Raw genomic sequence first — 13,674 nt, forward strand, 5'->3', positions numbered from 1 at the left:
TGGGTCAATTCATATGGGTCGCCGACCTAGATAGGTCAACCTGTGTTGTGTTTAGGTTAATAAAAGACTAACTCAATCAATTTAAAGTGTTGGTAGAATAGGTCAATCTAACGGAGCCGATCTAAATTAATAGACTCTGCCTACAGGATACATCTATACAATGATGATAATAATAATAAATAACTAATATATAAAAAAACTCAATCTCAGTTTTTAAAAGAAGGAATGATAATTTACAAAATCACGTCCATAAAATTTTAAAATATTTAAATCACGGTCATTTTCTAATTTTATCGTGATTGTTGTTCTCAATCAATTGATAAATTTATCAATCGATGATTGCAGATGATTTTATGATCATAAAATATTTTACCAATTGATTACTATAGGGGTAATAATAACTCGATCGGAAATAAGTTGAAAAAATTATTGTTCTAAATATAAATATAATGTGTTAAATTTATATTAAAGGGTATACATTTATTATGGAGATTTAGACAAGTTCAAAGTTTTTGGTTCGAAGTGATTCAGAATTCTCTAAGTGGGATGATAATTTTAAAAATACTAGCCGTTTGGATGTGTTTCTATAATTATTTTTCGATTTACCCTAGTGGAGTGGGTAATGGAAAATTTTTATAGTGCTGAGCTGGTCATCTTTAATCGGTTCGAAGAGTTGAATATATAAATTATAAAAAAATTTGTTATTTTCAACTCATTCTCGATATGAAAAATTATATCAAATGTTCATTATTTATTATAAGTATTATGTTGATTATATTAACTAACTGATTTAACAAATAACTTCCTATGTCTCTTCTTTTAGTATGGATGTGATACATTATATTGAAGGTATTAATTTTTTCTTTTTAACTAGTTTCTAATCGAGTTAATATTACCAATCGATTGCTACAATATTACATAACAATTAATTGGCGGAATGTATTCATGACTATAGAATTAATCCGAATCAATTGGTCGATTTACCAAACTTAATCGAAAATAAGTTAAAAAAATTATTACTATGAATATTACATGTTAAATTGATATTTGATGATATAAATATATTAAGGAGATTTAGATAAATATAAAAGTCTAGATTTGAAGTGATTCAAAGTTCTTTAAGTTTATCAATTATTTTTGAATGAAATCAGGATAGACCTAGAAAACTTCAAATTATTCCAAACTAAAACTTTTATATTCTCCTAAATCTCTTTAATATTTATGATCTTAAATATTAATTTATATTATCTTTAAGTGTAATAATTTTTTAATTAGCCACTGTTACCGATCGATGATCAATCGATTGCCACACAAATTCGAATGGAAATAATAAGGGTAGAAGGTAAAATGCCCACGTCATTTTATCATTTTTTAAATTTAAGATTTAGATATTCCTGAACTTCGCACGCGCGCGCACATACCCAAAAAAAAAAACGCCCTGGCGGGAATGGAAGCGTTACCGCCAATCCTCAGCCCTAGTTTCCGGCGTCTACATCTCACCAATCGCAGCCCCAATGCTAGACTTCCTCCTCCGCTCTTTCTCTCGACAATGGTCTCCTCTGACTCCATTGACGGTGGCAATTCGGGTGCCGATGGGATCCAGCGCCCTCTCTTCCGCGTCAAGAAGCTGTCCCAAAATGCCGTCTTGCCTTCGCGAGCTTCCCCGCTCTCCGCCGGCTACGACCTCTCCAGGTACCGAAAAGTTTTCATCTCCGATTCGTTCGCACCTCTTGGGCGAAGCCGATCGAGCATCATATTACTTTTCATTCTCGATACAGTGCTGCGGCAGTGGTCGTGCCCGCCCGTGGCAAAGCCCTAGTCCCCACCGATCTCAGCATCGCCATTCCCGATGGCGCCTACGCCCGCATCGGTAACATCACTGCCCCACCTGTTCGATGGAATGCCCATGTGGAAGTTTACTTACCAATAGCAATTTGGAAATGCTAATGTTGTAGCTCCGAGATCGGGCCTGGCGTGGAAGTACTCGATTGACGTAGGTGCCGGCGTGGTCGATGCGGACTACCGCGGACCCGTGGGTGTCATTCTGTTCAACCACTCTGACGCGGACTTCGAGGTGAAGCCCGGGGATCGGATTGCTCAGCTGATACTCGAGAGGATCATGACGCCAGAGGTGATCGAGGCTGTCGACTTGGACTCCACTGCCAGGGGCGACGGCGGATTCGGATCAACAGGTGCGTGATGTGATTAAACTCGGCTCGCCTTATCTGTTCACCATGCTGAGGAACATCGTCTCTGCAAGTTAAATTCTTGTCTGCTTTGTTTGTGAAATCCTTGGTCTTTTAATTCCATTAAATGTAGCATTTCAATTGTTGTTGAATTCTGTTCATGTCTAATGACTGATGTTTTCTCATGTGTTGTTCCTAGATAGATATAATTATCGACCAATTACACACTTATATCTATGACAATATGCAAATCTTAGTTTAAAAAAAATGTCTACTTGGGTTGCAATCAGTTGATGTCAATTTACAATATAGTAAATAGGTACATAGTTGATATTGACACAGCTCTCTTGGTGCTTTATCATCACTTCGATCATTGTTAAATCTCATTTGTTGAATTAAAGTTGGATAAGACCAGTTGGCTTAGAGCTAAACATTTTTTATTAATCTGATCGAGAAGCCTATGCATTATGTTGGCCAAAGTGGCTGCCAAACAACACAAAGTTTAGGTTAGTATACTTAATATTCAAACAACTATTATGGGCAGTCCATAGCAAGAAGAAAATGGCATGAACGCAACCAACCTGTGACCCACATTAGCAACAGCAAGTGAGTGACTTCCATCAGTAAAGAATTGATTTGTTTAATTCCATTTTTTTTTATCTGCATTCAGTTAGTGAAATATGGCAGCACTTTGTGACTGGTGGAGGTTATGATGTCACTTAATTGTTCTGTCCAATTAGCACATGAATGACCACTTTTATGTTTCATCAAATCCAAGTAAACATCTAACTTTCAGTCCTCACTGATTTCATGCATGCATCAGAAGTGAGAACATGCCAAGCTCATTGAAAGTCCACAGACATTGGCAGGGATTTGGTTGGGGCACTAGAGTGGTGGGGTTTGCTACTAGCTAGGGTTCTAACCTAAATTTGATTTTTTTTCCGGCCATGTATCATTTAACTCTGACACGGATCTAATTTGCTCCATTCGGAAGGAAAGATGAATTTCAAGGAGCTCCATATTTCTTGGGGTTCAAAGGAGAAACACTTTATTATTTGATTTGATATATAATAAAGAGTAGTTTCACAAGGCTCGAGGGATTGATAGATATGGCAATTTAGTTCGTGTACATTATTCTAGTTCTGGAATTATTTCTTTCTAAAATAAAATATAAATTTATATTTTAATTTCTCCTACTAATATTATTATATTGATGAATATGCTTCATTTATCTAAATGTACTTAGAGAGATCATATTTTTTGTATTTATAATCGTAAACGATCGAATTAGTAATTTTATTGGGCAAAAAAGAAAAAAAAAGAAGTGGGAAGGCTTGTGGAATGTCCAGAACAATACAAGGGACAGCTTGCCACGTCACTTCTGTCGATACAGCGGCGCGTGCGTACGAGATTACTTAAAACAGTTGTTAATTCTTTTGCATGACATCCGATTTGATTGAATGGGAAGGAGGCTGGTAATTTCTGTCTCGATTTTATTTTCTTTCTTGTAAATTTTTTTAATGGAAGACGAGTCGATTACGGCGACATGTTGACGAGGACGCTGCCAGTTTTGCAGCAGTGGCAGACGGGGCAAGCCGCGGCCGCCGGTCCGCAGGCGGCGCAGACGCAGAGATGGCGGCAGGGCAGCAGCAGCACAGCCGGTTCCCTCTCGCCGCACGAGCGGCACACTAGCCTCCTCCCCTCCGCTGGGTTGCCGCCTTCGCAGCAGGACTCGGCGTCGTCGGCGGCCGCCTCGGGTTGGGCCTCCGCGGCCGCCGCCAGCGCCTGCTCGAGGTTGGCCCGCAGCGCGTGGGCTGTTGCTTCGCTGCTCCGGGCCAGCTCCCGCCACATCTGGTTCTCCACGCAGAGACTCCGCACGCGCTCCTCCAGTGCCAAGTTCAGGTATCTCACCCTCTCCATCTCCTCTTCCTTCGCCTTCAGCCGCTTCGACACGCCTTCCTCCACCGCCGCCAGGATCCGCCGCAGGAACCGCTTCAGCTTCTCGACCAGTTCCATCCTCACCTTCTCCACCTGCTACACAACCAATAAAAATATCGTTTCCCCCCCTTTCCTGATTCCAAAACATTAAATTTCCAATTTCAACAAGCAATTACATGTTGGAGGATGAGGCGATCGACGTGGAACATCTGCTGCTGGACGAGGGAGGACAAGTCCTCGCCGAGGAAGGAGAGCGTGTTATCGGACAACTCTCGCGGCCGCTTCCTGGAAGCCTCGGGGAGGTTGTTGAAAGTGAGGCCGCTCTCGGAGGTGGAGGCTGCGGCGGCCGTCTTCGCCATTGGAGCAGCAAAGGGAAGCAAAGTTCCACCGGCGGATCCCAATTGCATGTCGTGGACGGCGGATCGATCCTGACGACTGCCGCCGACAAACTCCCTGCAAAAGCTTGAATCAGTTGGAGAAGAGACGGCAACAGAGAGATCAGGTATGGAGATCTAACCACCCGTTTCTGATGAGCTGGGAAGGGAAGAGATCAAGACGATGCGCTTCGACAGACATGAGAGGCGGGGTTATAAGTTGTGACGCTGTCTGTTGGAAGGGTAGAAAGGAGAGAAAAGAGGCAGGGCGAGGAATGAGGTGGTGCATGCAATTGAGATGGGTGGGTGGGGGAAGGCATGGGGGGTTTATTCAGGGTTTAGTTTAGGGTTAAGGAGGGTTAAGAAAGCTCAAGGGCTAAATAATCCTTGATCACTTGAGCTTCATCTTGGATGTGCCCCAAGGTTTCCCAAGAATCAGATGCTGCAGTGGTCATTGCCCTACCAGTGGTGGCCTTTAGGAAAGCTATAAGATAGCTATCGATGGATTAAGAGAGGCTTCCTGCCCTTCAAGAAATAGCTACTGATGTGTGTCAGAGCAGCTTATACAGCAGCATCATGGGGAGAATACAAACTGAGTCGGACATCAATGTCAAACTCCAACTCAGTGGTCCTTAGATTTAAATACAAGGCATCAGGAATTGGGGCCAACCAGTCATGCTTAGCATGTAGATTATCCTGCACTTTTTTAGCCTTTCACACTAAGAAATGCACTATGGATCAGCCACCCTCACCGCCTCATGATTCAAAGCAATTAAAGGCCATTAAGAAGCATTTTGGAGTTTGGCCACCTACAGTGCCCTCCACTCTCGTCTATAGAATCGCTTTCGCATTCATGCAAGTCAGCGAGCCAAGGGAAAAGAAAGAAATGGGCATCAAGGATAGATAGATAGCATAATAATGGATAGATAGGGATGGATGTGATTCCATCCCTGTGTTGCACCATTCCATGCCTCCATTATTGCCTCCATCGACCCAACTAACAAGGGAGGGAAAGCAAGGAGTGGAACTGGGAGGTGGAGCACGAGTAAACCGACCTTAGAGATGAAATTTTAGTTAATGATTACTCATCCGACTTCATAAAGCTTAACTAAGATTTGGTGGTCTACTTTATTGTCCACATCCATCCAACTCTTGACCATCCAAAGAACCTCGTGGAAAGTGAGCTGATGCCTGACCCTTTTCCTTCAGCTCAACCCATCCGACTTAAAGATGAGTGCCCAAGCAAATGTGTCCCACCCTTCTATCCTCTCCTCTCTCCCTTGCTTCACTTTTCTCATGTGTGCTTACTTTCACGTTGGCTAGCTTTTGGCAGGTTCCGTATGTTGAAAGCCAAGGTGGTACCATGCTCTGAACAAAAGGCGCATCAAAAGAGGGAGTCAAGTTCTCAACATGCAAAAGGCCAAAGCAAGCTCGTTGTTGGCCAGGGTAGGGCAGGTGCCGTGCCACCACTGACCTGCAAGCCTTGGTCTCCCAGCCAGCCCCATAATTATTTCGTGAGATGGGAACATGCTTTGCTTGCGCACTTGTGTTCATGAGCTTTGCTTGGAAACCATTCCCTCTTGTATAAAGAAAGAAAAGAGGAAGAGAAAAAGATGCATCATTGTCGAGAAGAAACTTGTGTGGGGTTCACATGTCATGCATGGCAACTATCCCACAATGGCCTAACGACAAGCAAAGTCCAGAGGATAAAGAATGGCGATCGTTCCCCAATATCCATCACAAGCTTCCATCAACAGTGGCAAGCTTCGGTTCGCAAACTGTGCAATTAGATGTGGCCGCCCCAACTGCAATGGGAGCTGTTAAGAGTTAAGACACAGCTCGGCATGCTTATGCTGATGTTTTGGAAGCAGAAGGGTGACATATGAGATGACTAAAGGATCAAAATGCAGATTACTCACAACAGTTGACAGTGACGGGCAGAAATTGAAAGAAAGCAAGTTTGTTTCCTGTGAAGATATTGGAACATGGCAGAACAAGAGTGCGTTCCAACTTGGATAGTAAATCAGAATATCATTTAGCCATTTAACTTCAGCTACCATATGACTTTTAACTCGACCATGAGAATTTCATAGGGTTTAAGCTCAGCAGGTCACTCGAAGAATCTGAAACGCTAGACATCTGGCCACTTTGATAGGCCATAAATTCAGTGGGAGGAGCAGCACCATTCGATGATCAATATGCGAGATTGTTCATGATCTCTCTCCTTTTCTAATCATGAACACTGATTCTGTGCGAGCACCGAATGCTTCATGTGAGCTTTTATTAAATGATCCGGTTTAAAATCGGAGAAGAGTGTATTGGGTAGGTGACTTTGGTATTGACCATGTGAAATTGTGAGTTGGAGGTAGAAGGCATGCCAAGTGATCTTGTGTGTCAAAAACAAAAAGTAAAGGGAAAAAATGTCAACAACTGAATCCGGGAGAAATTCTGGCACAAGTATTTTGACGCTCAAGTTAAACAAATGGATGAGAGAAAATATAATGAACAGTGGAATCTAAGTGACTTAGGTTATGTAGCGTAGCATTTGCGTATCTGTGCCAATAAATGAAAATCATCTTTTATAGTGTTAATTTACTTTTTGTACGAATCTTGAAATATTACCAAAAAAAGGATTGACCTTGTGACATTTTGGTATTTTTTTAAAAATGGATTTATCATTTTTGTGATTTGTAGAGTAGAAGTTTTTTTTAAAGATTGCATAGGGAATATTTTTTTATTTCTTTGACAATTGTCGTATAAAATGTTAAAAGGGAATATTAAGTCGTTGTGTTGATGATCCCTTAATATACTTTGTTGGCAGGCTGGTTGAGTCCCCTTGATAGCTTAATTGGCTTTTGTTGTAGGCACAAGAGGGTTGGATAAAAGATGGATGTCACGCTTAAGGACTCAGCCTACACTCGATCTCTACATTTGGATCAAGAGTCTGGTCTGATCATGTGATGTGTCTAGCATGTCTGGTCGAACCTTCGGTTCGATCAGTTAGAGCACTCAGTAGGGACACTTAACTCATCTCTTAATGATGCTGATATAATTCGATATTTCATCGATTTGAGGGATTCGGGATCTGATTAGATCAATGGTCTGATTGACCAGACTAATCAGCTAAGCCAAATGACTCTGCTAACCTCGAGTGTTGATTCTTTCTTAATTTTAATTGTCACATCAATTGATCTTCTTGACTTTGATCCTAACCCGTAAGCCCTACCTTATTCATCGTATTAGAAGCCTCCTCTTTTAGTCTAGTTGAAGGAGGTTGCAAGTCCGACTAACTATATACTTGTGTTTTTTGTGTCTTTGCTTTATTGCTTGGACACTTGGTTTGGGTTTTGCCACTCGGTATTAAGATGATGTCACACTGATGCCTTGAAAATTTGGGATGACAATTAACATTAATGCTTAGCATAATGAACATGTCTTTTTATTATAAGTATGCTTACTGTCTCCTTTCCCTAATAATGTGGTCTATATCTTTCCACCATGTGTCATCCGTTTGTGAAAAGGAATATTTGAAATGACAGTTGACTATTGAGTTTTGATATAATCTTTGCTGGTTCAAATTCAACGATTTAGATTAATCCTTTCTCTTTCACCTTTGCAATCGGACGACTTCGAACCAAGTAAATATTTGTGTTTATTTTTGTTGTCTTTTATTTTCGTTGCTTTAACTCGATAGTTTTACGAATCCGAAATGGGTGAAAGCCACGAGCGCTATTCACCCCTCCTCTAGCGCGATCTCGATCCAACAATTCTATCAAGTCGGTTATCTTTTTAAGCGTTGCTCTTCTCTACGGTTAGTCCGGTGAAGTGCGACATTGGCTCTGATATCACTTGTAGGGAATTTCATGGCCAGCTAAAAGGAGGTTGAATAAATGACGCTCCCAAATTGATTGCTTCTTATATATTTGTTAGTGTGCAAGCGGAAATACAATACTAATATGAATACGAAAGCTAAAGAATAAGAAAGAACAAGCAAACAAACTGACATGCCGATGTAACGTGGTTCAAAGATAACTTTCTCTTACTCCACGGTTATCCGTAAAGTGGATGATCTCTCAATCCGTCAGTGGATTAGTCCCCGACAAATTCCGGCTAGCTCAAGCCTCCTTATGGGTGGAGAAACCTCATCATAACACTCACCAAGACCTCTTGGATTACAAAAAACTCTTGAGCACTTGTTGACTACTAATTAGGGTTAACTGCCACTAATTTTATCAATCTTAACCAAGCTTCCAAGCATTGGTTATATAGGCCACGAGTTGGAAAACCCCGTCTATCAGTCGACTGGTGAAAGTGTCAGTCGACTGCTCTCTATGGAAATTCGACCGTTACAATCCAACGGCTCGATACCAGTCGACTGGTGAAAGTACCAGTTGATTGTTCCACACTGGCCGAGCGAACAGAAGCATTCTGTTCGCTTCCAGTCGACTACTCAGTCGATTATACCAGTTGACTACCATTTCCATCAGCCGACTAGTACCCCAAGTACAACCTTTTAGCACTTGGACCCTCACCTTTACAACTCACTTGACTCTTTGTTGCAGCCTTGACATCTTGTCTTCAAGCCTACTTCCTTTGGCTCTCATCCATTGGATGCATTCAAGCCCGCGACTTGTCCCCAATGCCATCCTTCGCTTATGCCTCAAAATCACTTCCCTCAGCCCTTATTCTTGCTGCCTTGTCCACGGTCCCTCGGATGTTCCATCCTTCACCGAACCCGAAGCGATCAACCTGAGTCATATGTGTATCCTGCAAACTTGTACAACCCAAATACATATATCAAATATAAGGGTGAATCTAACTTAAACCCCTTGCCCAAATATTAAAATACATGGTCGCACGGACCATTGGAATTGCTCTAACATAAAGTTTGCGGGATAAACTTTCAACGAGATGCTGCCACGTCAGTATTCTCCAGGTGCCTTGGGGTGGTTCCAAGTGTTGGATCGAGATGCATGTGAGAGGGGGGTGAATCACGTGTCTTAAAAACTTTTCAAAAATTAAGTACGCAGCAGAAAATTAAAGCGGAATGAGAATACAAAAAAAAACATAGGAAGTTTTACTTGGTTCAGAGTTTTCGGCGACTTCTACTCTAAGACTTAGGTCTCGTGGACCTATTGATGGATAATTCACTATAAACCTTTTCCAGTCTCTCCAGAAGAGGGGATTGAAATGCAAAGGAAAGTTTGAACAAGTGCAATAGCTTGCACTTGTCCTTTTGTAGTAATTAATTACACATTAAATTTTACTGACACTTTGGGAATTGAAAGTGGGAGTGCTTGTGTAGATGTCGATCCGCCAACCTCGATCGAAACTCCTCGGAGCAGTTGTTGAGTGCAGCAGCTTCGCAGCAGAGTCGTAGTAGGGGCCCGGAGCAATCAAAACCTCAAATAGGAGCGTAGTAGCTCGTATGGAAGTTGTTGAAGGTTGCTTGGTCGAACCTGCCTTATATAGGCTGTGGAAGGTGCCTTCCATAGGCGTAGAAGACATCTCTAATGAGTCAAAATCTATCCCGAACTTCGTTGGAGCTTATCGTCGAACGGGTCACATTTTACCCTGGGGAAGGCGTCTTCTATAGCCATGGAAGACGTCTTCTATGAATAGTACGAAGGCGCCTTCATTGCTTGAAGGCGCCTTCGGATTAACAGTGTCCGAAGGTAAATTTTCTCCTTTTTCCTACAAAACAATGTTAGTTCAAATAACCAAAAAATGATAATCTGCAAGACAAATGTTAGTACAATAATGAGCAGTATTAATTAGTTTCCGTCCTCCCAGGACCAGGAACTAGTTAAGTCTCAGATTAGGGATCCGAAATGGACTTGGACTGACACCTACTGTTCCCTTAACAGGGACGTGTCATCACAAGGTCACTATCCTCCAGTGACTTACTTTAACTTACCAACTTGCCAGACATTCGGTCAGCCCATCGATCTATCTGGACTTCATGCCAGCTATCTGGTCGGCCTGTTGACCTAGCTAGTCTTCTCACCAGATATCCGGTCAGTCCGTCGACTTATCTGGACTTCGTACCAACTATCCGGTCGGCCTGTTGACCTAACTAGATTGTTGGAATGTATACTGAAAGCCTAAACTTTGTAAACATTTATGTTAAATAAAGAATCACATTTGGTCAATTTATCTACATTTGTTTGTAGTTGTTCAATTAATTTATATTGTAGATAACATATTATGTGGTGTCACATATAGAAGATGATGTTATCAGTACCTTATAAATTATAAACAGTAGCTCACGACCAAAATGAAAAGGAACAAACCATTGGAAGGTCGTAGTGTAATTAGGAATTAATTTATCTTGACTATATAATTGCACTAGTACACTTAGAGTGTATTGAGTAGGATCATTTGAGGTTGTTTCTTTTATACTGACTTTATAAATGAACAAATACCTCAGTTATTATGGAAGTGTATGCTCTTAATCCTAATATAATAACAAACACATATATTTGATATTTATTTCTTTAATTTATCAACGGGTGAGATTTAGTTCGATGAATCAATAAACCCGATAAGTTGGGAAATGATATCACTTATAGTGTGTGTTGTTGATTATAGAAGGAAACTGTGTCCTAGAGATACTAGGCTGATAATGTCCCCAAGAGGAGCTCATAAGGATTGTCATGTTAAACCCTACAGGTGGACTTAGTCCGACATGACAATAAGGTTGAGTGGTACTACTCTTGGACTAAGATATTAATTAAATGAGTTGTCAGTAACTCACTTAATTAGTGGACATTCGATATCTTAAACACAGAGAGACTAACACACTCATAATAAGGAGCCCAAAAAATGTAATTTGGGATTGGTGCGGTAGTTCAATAATAGTTCTCTAGTGGAATGAATTATTATTGATAAAATTAAGTTGTGTGTTCGGGGCGAACACGGGATACTTAATTTTATCGGGAGACCAAAACCAATTCCTCCTCTCGGTCCCTATCGTAGCCTCTTATTTATAGAGTATTATACCCACCTATACCCACCTTCTATACCCACTTAAAGGGGGCCGGCCAAGCTAGCTTGGAATCAAGCTAGGGCCGACCTAAGCATGGTTTAAGATGGCCGGCCCTAGCTTGAACCCAAGCTAGAAGGGGCCGGCCATATTAAATTTGAAAGAATTTTAATTTTAATTTTTATTATGTGGAAAATATAATTTATTAAAGAGAATTAAAATTAAAATATCTCTCTTGTAAAGGATCTACAAAAGATTAAAGAAAGAAATTAAATCTCTTTCCTTATTTGTAGATTGGTGAGATATTTTATTTTCTCTTTAAAAATTATTCACATGTTGAAAAATTAAAATTATGGAAATTTCTTTTTATCAACCATGAAGAGATTTTTGAAGAGAAATTTTATTTTTAAAATTTCCGGAAACAAATTAGGAAGTTTTAATTTGTTGATTAAAACTTGTCTAATTTATTCCTCCATGATGTGGCCGACCATTATAATTTAATTGGGAAATTTTATTTTATTTTTCTCAATTAAATCATGTCAAGGAAATTAAGGAAATTTTATTATAATTAAATTTCCTAATTTACCAAGGCTAAGGAATATAAAAGAAGGGGTGAGGGTGCCTTCATGGTAAAACAATCTCTATTAATTCTCTCCCTCTTTTCCTTGGTGTTGTGGCCGGCCATCATCCTCTTCCTCTTTTCCTCTTGTGGTGGCCGAATCCTTCATCTTCCTTGGAGCTCTTGTGGTGGCTGGATACTACTTGGAGAAGAAGAAGAAGAAGGAGAGAAAGCTTGTATCTCTTGGAGCTTGATTGGTGTTTTGTTCTTCATCCTTGGTAAAGCTTCCTTATTGTGGCCAAACCTAGCTAGGAGGAGAAGAAGGTGGTTGGTGTTTTCTCATCTCGGAAGATCGTTGCCCACACAACGTCCGAGGTTAGAAGAGGAATACGGTAGAAGATCAAGAGGTCTTTCTAAAATGTATAACTAGTAATTTTTCTTTTTCGCATCATACTAGTTATTTATGGAAATAATACCAAATACAAGAGGCTTACGATTCTAGTATTTCGAATATGTTTTTCGATGTTGTGTTCTTTTGTTTTATTTTTCCTTGTGATTTGATTGTTCTTTTCGGTTAACCTAAAGTTATTTTAGGAAATTAAATATTAGCTTTCCATAAAAGGTTTTGTCTAGTCGGTGGCGGTTACTCCCATATCCAAGAAGGTCGTGTGCCTCGCCACGTCAGTATTGGGAACCAATTATGAAAATTAATATTTAATGGAATTAATAACTTAAGGTGATTTGAGTCGAACGTGTTAAGTTCCGCAGGAGACCCAAGTCAAAACCTAAAAGAACGAATAGATTAAGTTTTGAATCAAACGTGTTAAGTTCCGTAGGCGATCCAAAATTTAATTTAAAAGAACACATGGTAGCTAGGAAAAGGTTCAGACCTTTGTACAAAATTTTTGTACAGTGGAACCTTTAGGTTTTCCGAGTAGCAACCAACAAAATGTTAGTACAATAATGAGCAGTATTAATTAGTTTCTGTCCTCCCAGGACCAGGAACTAGTTAAGTCTCAGATTAGGGATCCGAAATGGACCTGGACTGACACCTACTGTTCCCTTAACAGGGACGTGTCATCACAAGGTCACTATCCTCCAGTGACTTACTTTAACTTACCAACTTGCCAGACATTCGGTCAGCCCATCGATCTATCTGGACTTCATGCCAGCTATCTAGTCGGCCTGTTGACCTAGCTAGTCTTCTCACCAGATATCCGGTCAGTCCGTCGACCTATCTGGACTTCGTACCAACTATCCGGTCGGCCTGTTGACCTAACTAGATTTCTTGCCAGATATCCGATCGATCCGTTGACCTATCTGGACTTTGTACTGCACACTTAATCATGTGGTTAGATCACAATAGAACCTAACTTAACTTACTTGTTATTCATCAAAACCCGGGTTAGATCGTTAGTGCAAATTGCACCAACACCAGGTTCCTAGAGAGGTCTTATATAAAGGCCTTCAAGCAACAACTTCAAGACATTAATTCGAACGAATTTCTCTCTTATGCGCTGCTCCGGAAACGATTCTACGACGCCAAAATGCTACTCTGACGATTGAAAACATGAATCTTCAAATATGTAGTTGTAGGTAATTTTTACATATTTACATTTACAATGTAATTGA

At 40.5% G+C, this 13,674-nt stretch overlaps 2 protein-coding genes across 5 annotated transcripts; one reads left to right on the top strand and one right to left on the bottom strand.

Annotated features, from left to right (window-relative positions):
• The first annotated feature begins 1,400 nt into the window (after positions 1 to 1,400).
• On the top strand, positions 1,401 to 2,377 carry LOC122000482 (deoxyuridine 5'-triphosphate nucleotidohydrolase-like). The gene is made up of 3 exons (XM_042554872.1): positions 1,401 to 1,692; positions 1,779 to 1,870; positions 1,956 to 2,377. Exons 1-3 carry the CDS (start codon positions 1,448 to 1,450, stop codon positions 2,198 to 2,200), a joined length of 582 nt encoding a protein of 193 aa, XP_042410806.1. The 5' UTR covers positions 1,401 to 1,447; the 3' UTR covers positions 2,201 to 2,377.
• Positions 2,378 to 3,597: 1,220 nt separating this feature from the next.
• LOC122002473 (probable BOI-related E3 ubiquitin-protein ligase 3) lies at positions 3,598 to 5,301 on the bottom strand. Of its 4 annotated transcripts, none has more exons than XM_042557654.1 (3): positions 4,645 to 5,301; positions 4,301 to 4,577; positions 3,598 to 4,217 (listed from the first exon to the last, which is right to left on the bottom strand). In XM_042557654.1, the coding sequence occupies exons 1-3, from the start codon at positions 4,785 to 4,787 to the stop codon at positions 3,723 to 3,725; spliced, it is 915 nt and encodes a 304-aa protein (XP_042413588.1). In that variant the 5' UTR covers positions 4,788 to 5,301; the 3' UTR covers positions 3,598 to 3,722. The 4 variants fall into 4 exon arrangements, with proteins under 4 accessions (XP_042413588.1, XP_042413587.1, XP_042413585.1 ...); XM_042557653.1 differs by having other exon boundaries at positions 3,598 to 4,220; XM_042557651.1 differs by having other exon boundaries at positions 3,598 to 4,220; positions 4,642 to 5,301.
• Positions 5,302 to 13,674: the final 8,373 nt, after the last annotated feature.

This window comes from Zingiber officinale, chromosome 7A, assembly GCF_018446385.1.
Source record: "Zingiber officinale cultivar Zhangliang chromosome 7A, Zo_v1.1, whole genome shotgun sequence".
Classification (NCBI taxonomy): Eukaryota; Viridiplantae; Streptophyta; class Magnoliopsida; order Zingiberales; family Zingiberaceae; genus Zingiber; species Zingiber officinale.

Excerpts from the sequence above, each read along its gene's own strand:
- LOC122000482 (XM_042554872.1), top strand. The coding sequence starts at position 1,448 with ATGGAAGCGTTACCGCCAATCCTCAGCCCTAGTTTCCGGCGTCTACAT. Across the intron at positions 1,693-1,778 it reads GCCGGCTACGACCTCTCCAG|TGCTGCGGCAGTGGTCGTGC; the intron begins GTACCGAAAAGT and ends TTCTCGATACAG. Across the intron at positions 1,871-1,955 it reads TGGCGCCTACGCCCGCATCG|CTCCGAGATCGGGCCTGGCG; the intron begins GTAACATCACTG and ends CTAATGTTGTAG.
- LOC122002473 (XM_042557651.1), bottom strand. The coding sequence starts at position 4,787 with ATGCACCACCTCATTCCTCGCCCTGCCTCTTTTCTCTCCTTTCTACCC. Across the intron at positions 4,578-4,641 it reads CAGCTCATCAGAAACGGGTG|GGAGTTTGTCGGCGGCAGTC; the intron begins GTTAGATCTCCA and ends AAGCTTTTGCAG. Across the intron at positions 4,221-4,300 it reads ATCGCCTCATCCTCCAACAT|CAGGTGGAGAAGGTGAGGAT; the intron begins GTAATTGCTTGT and ends TTGGTTGTGTAG.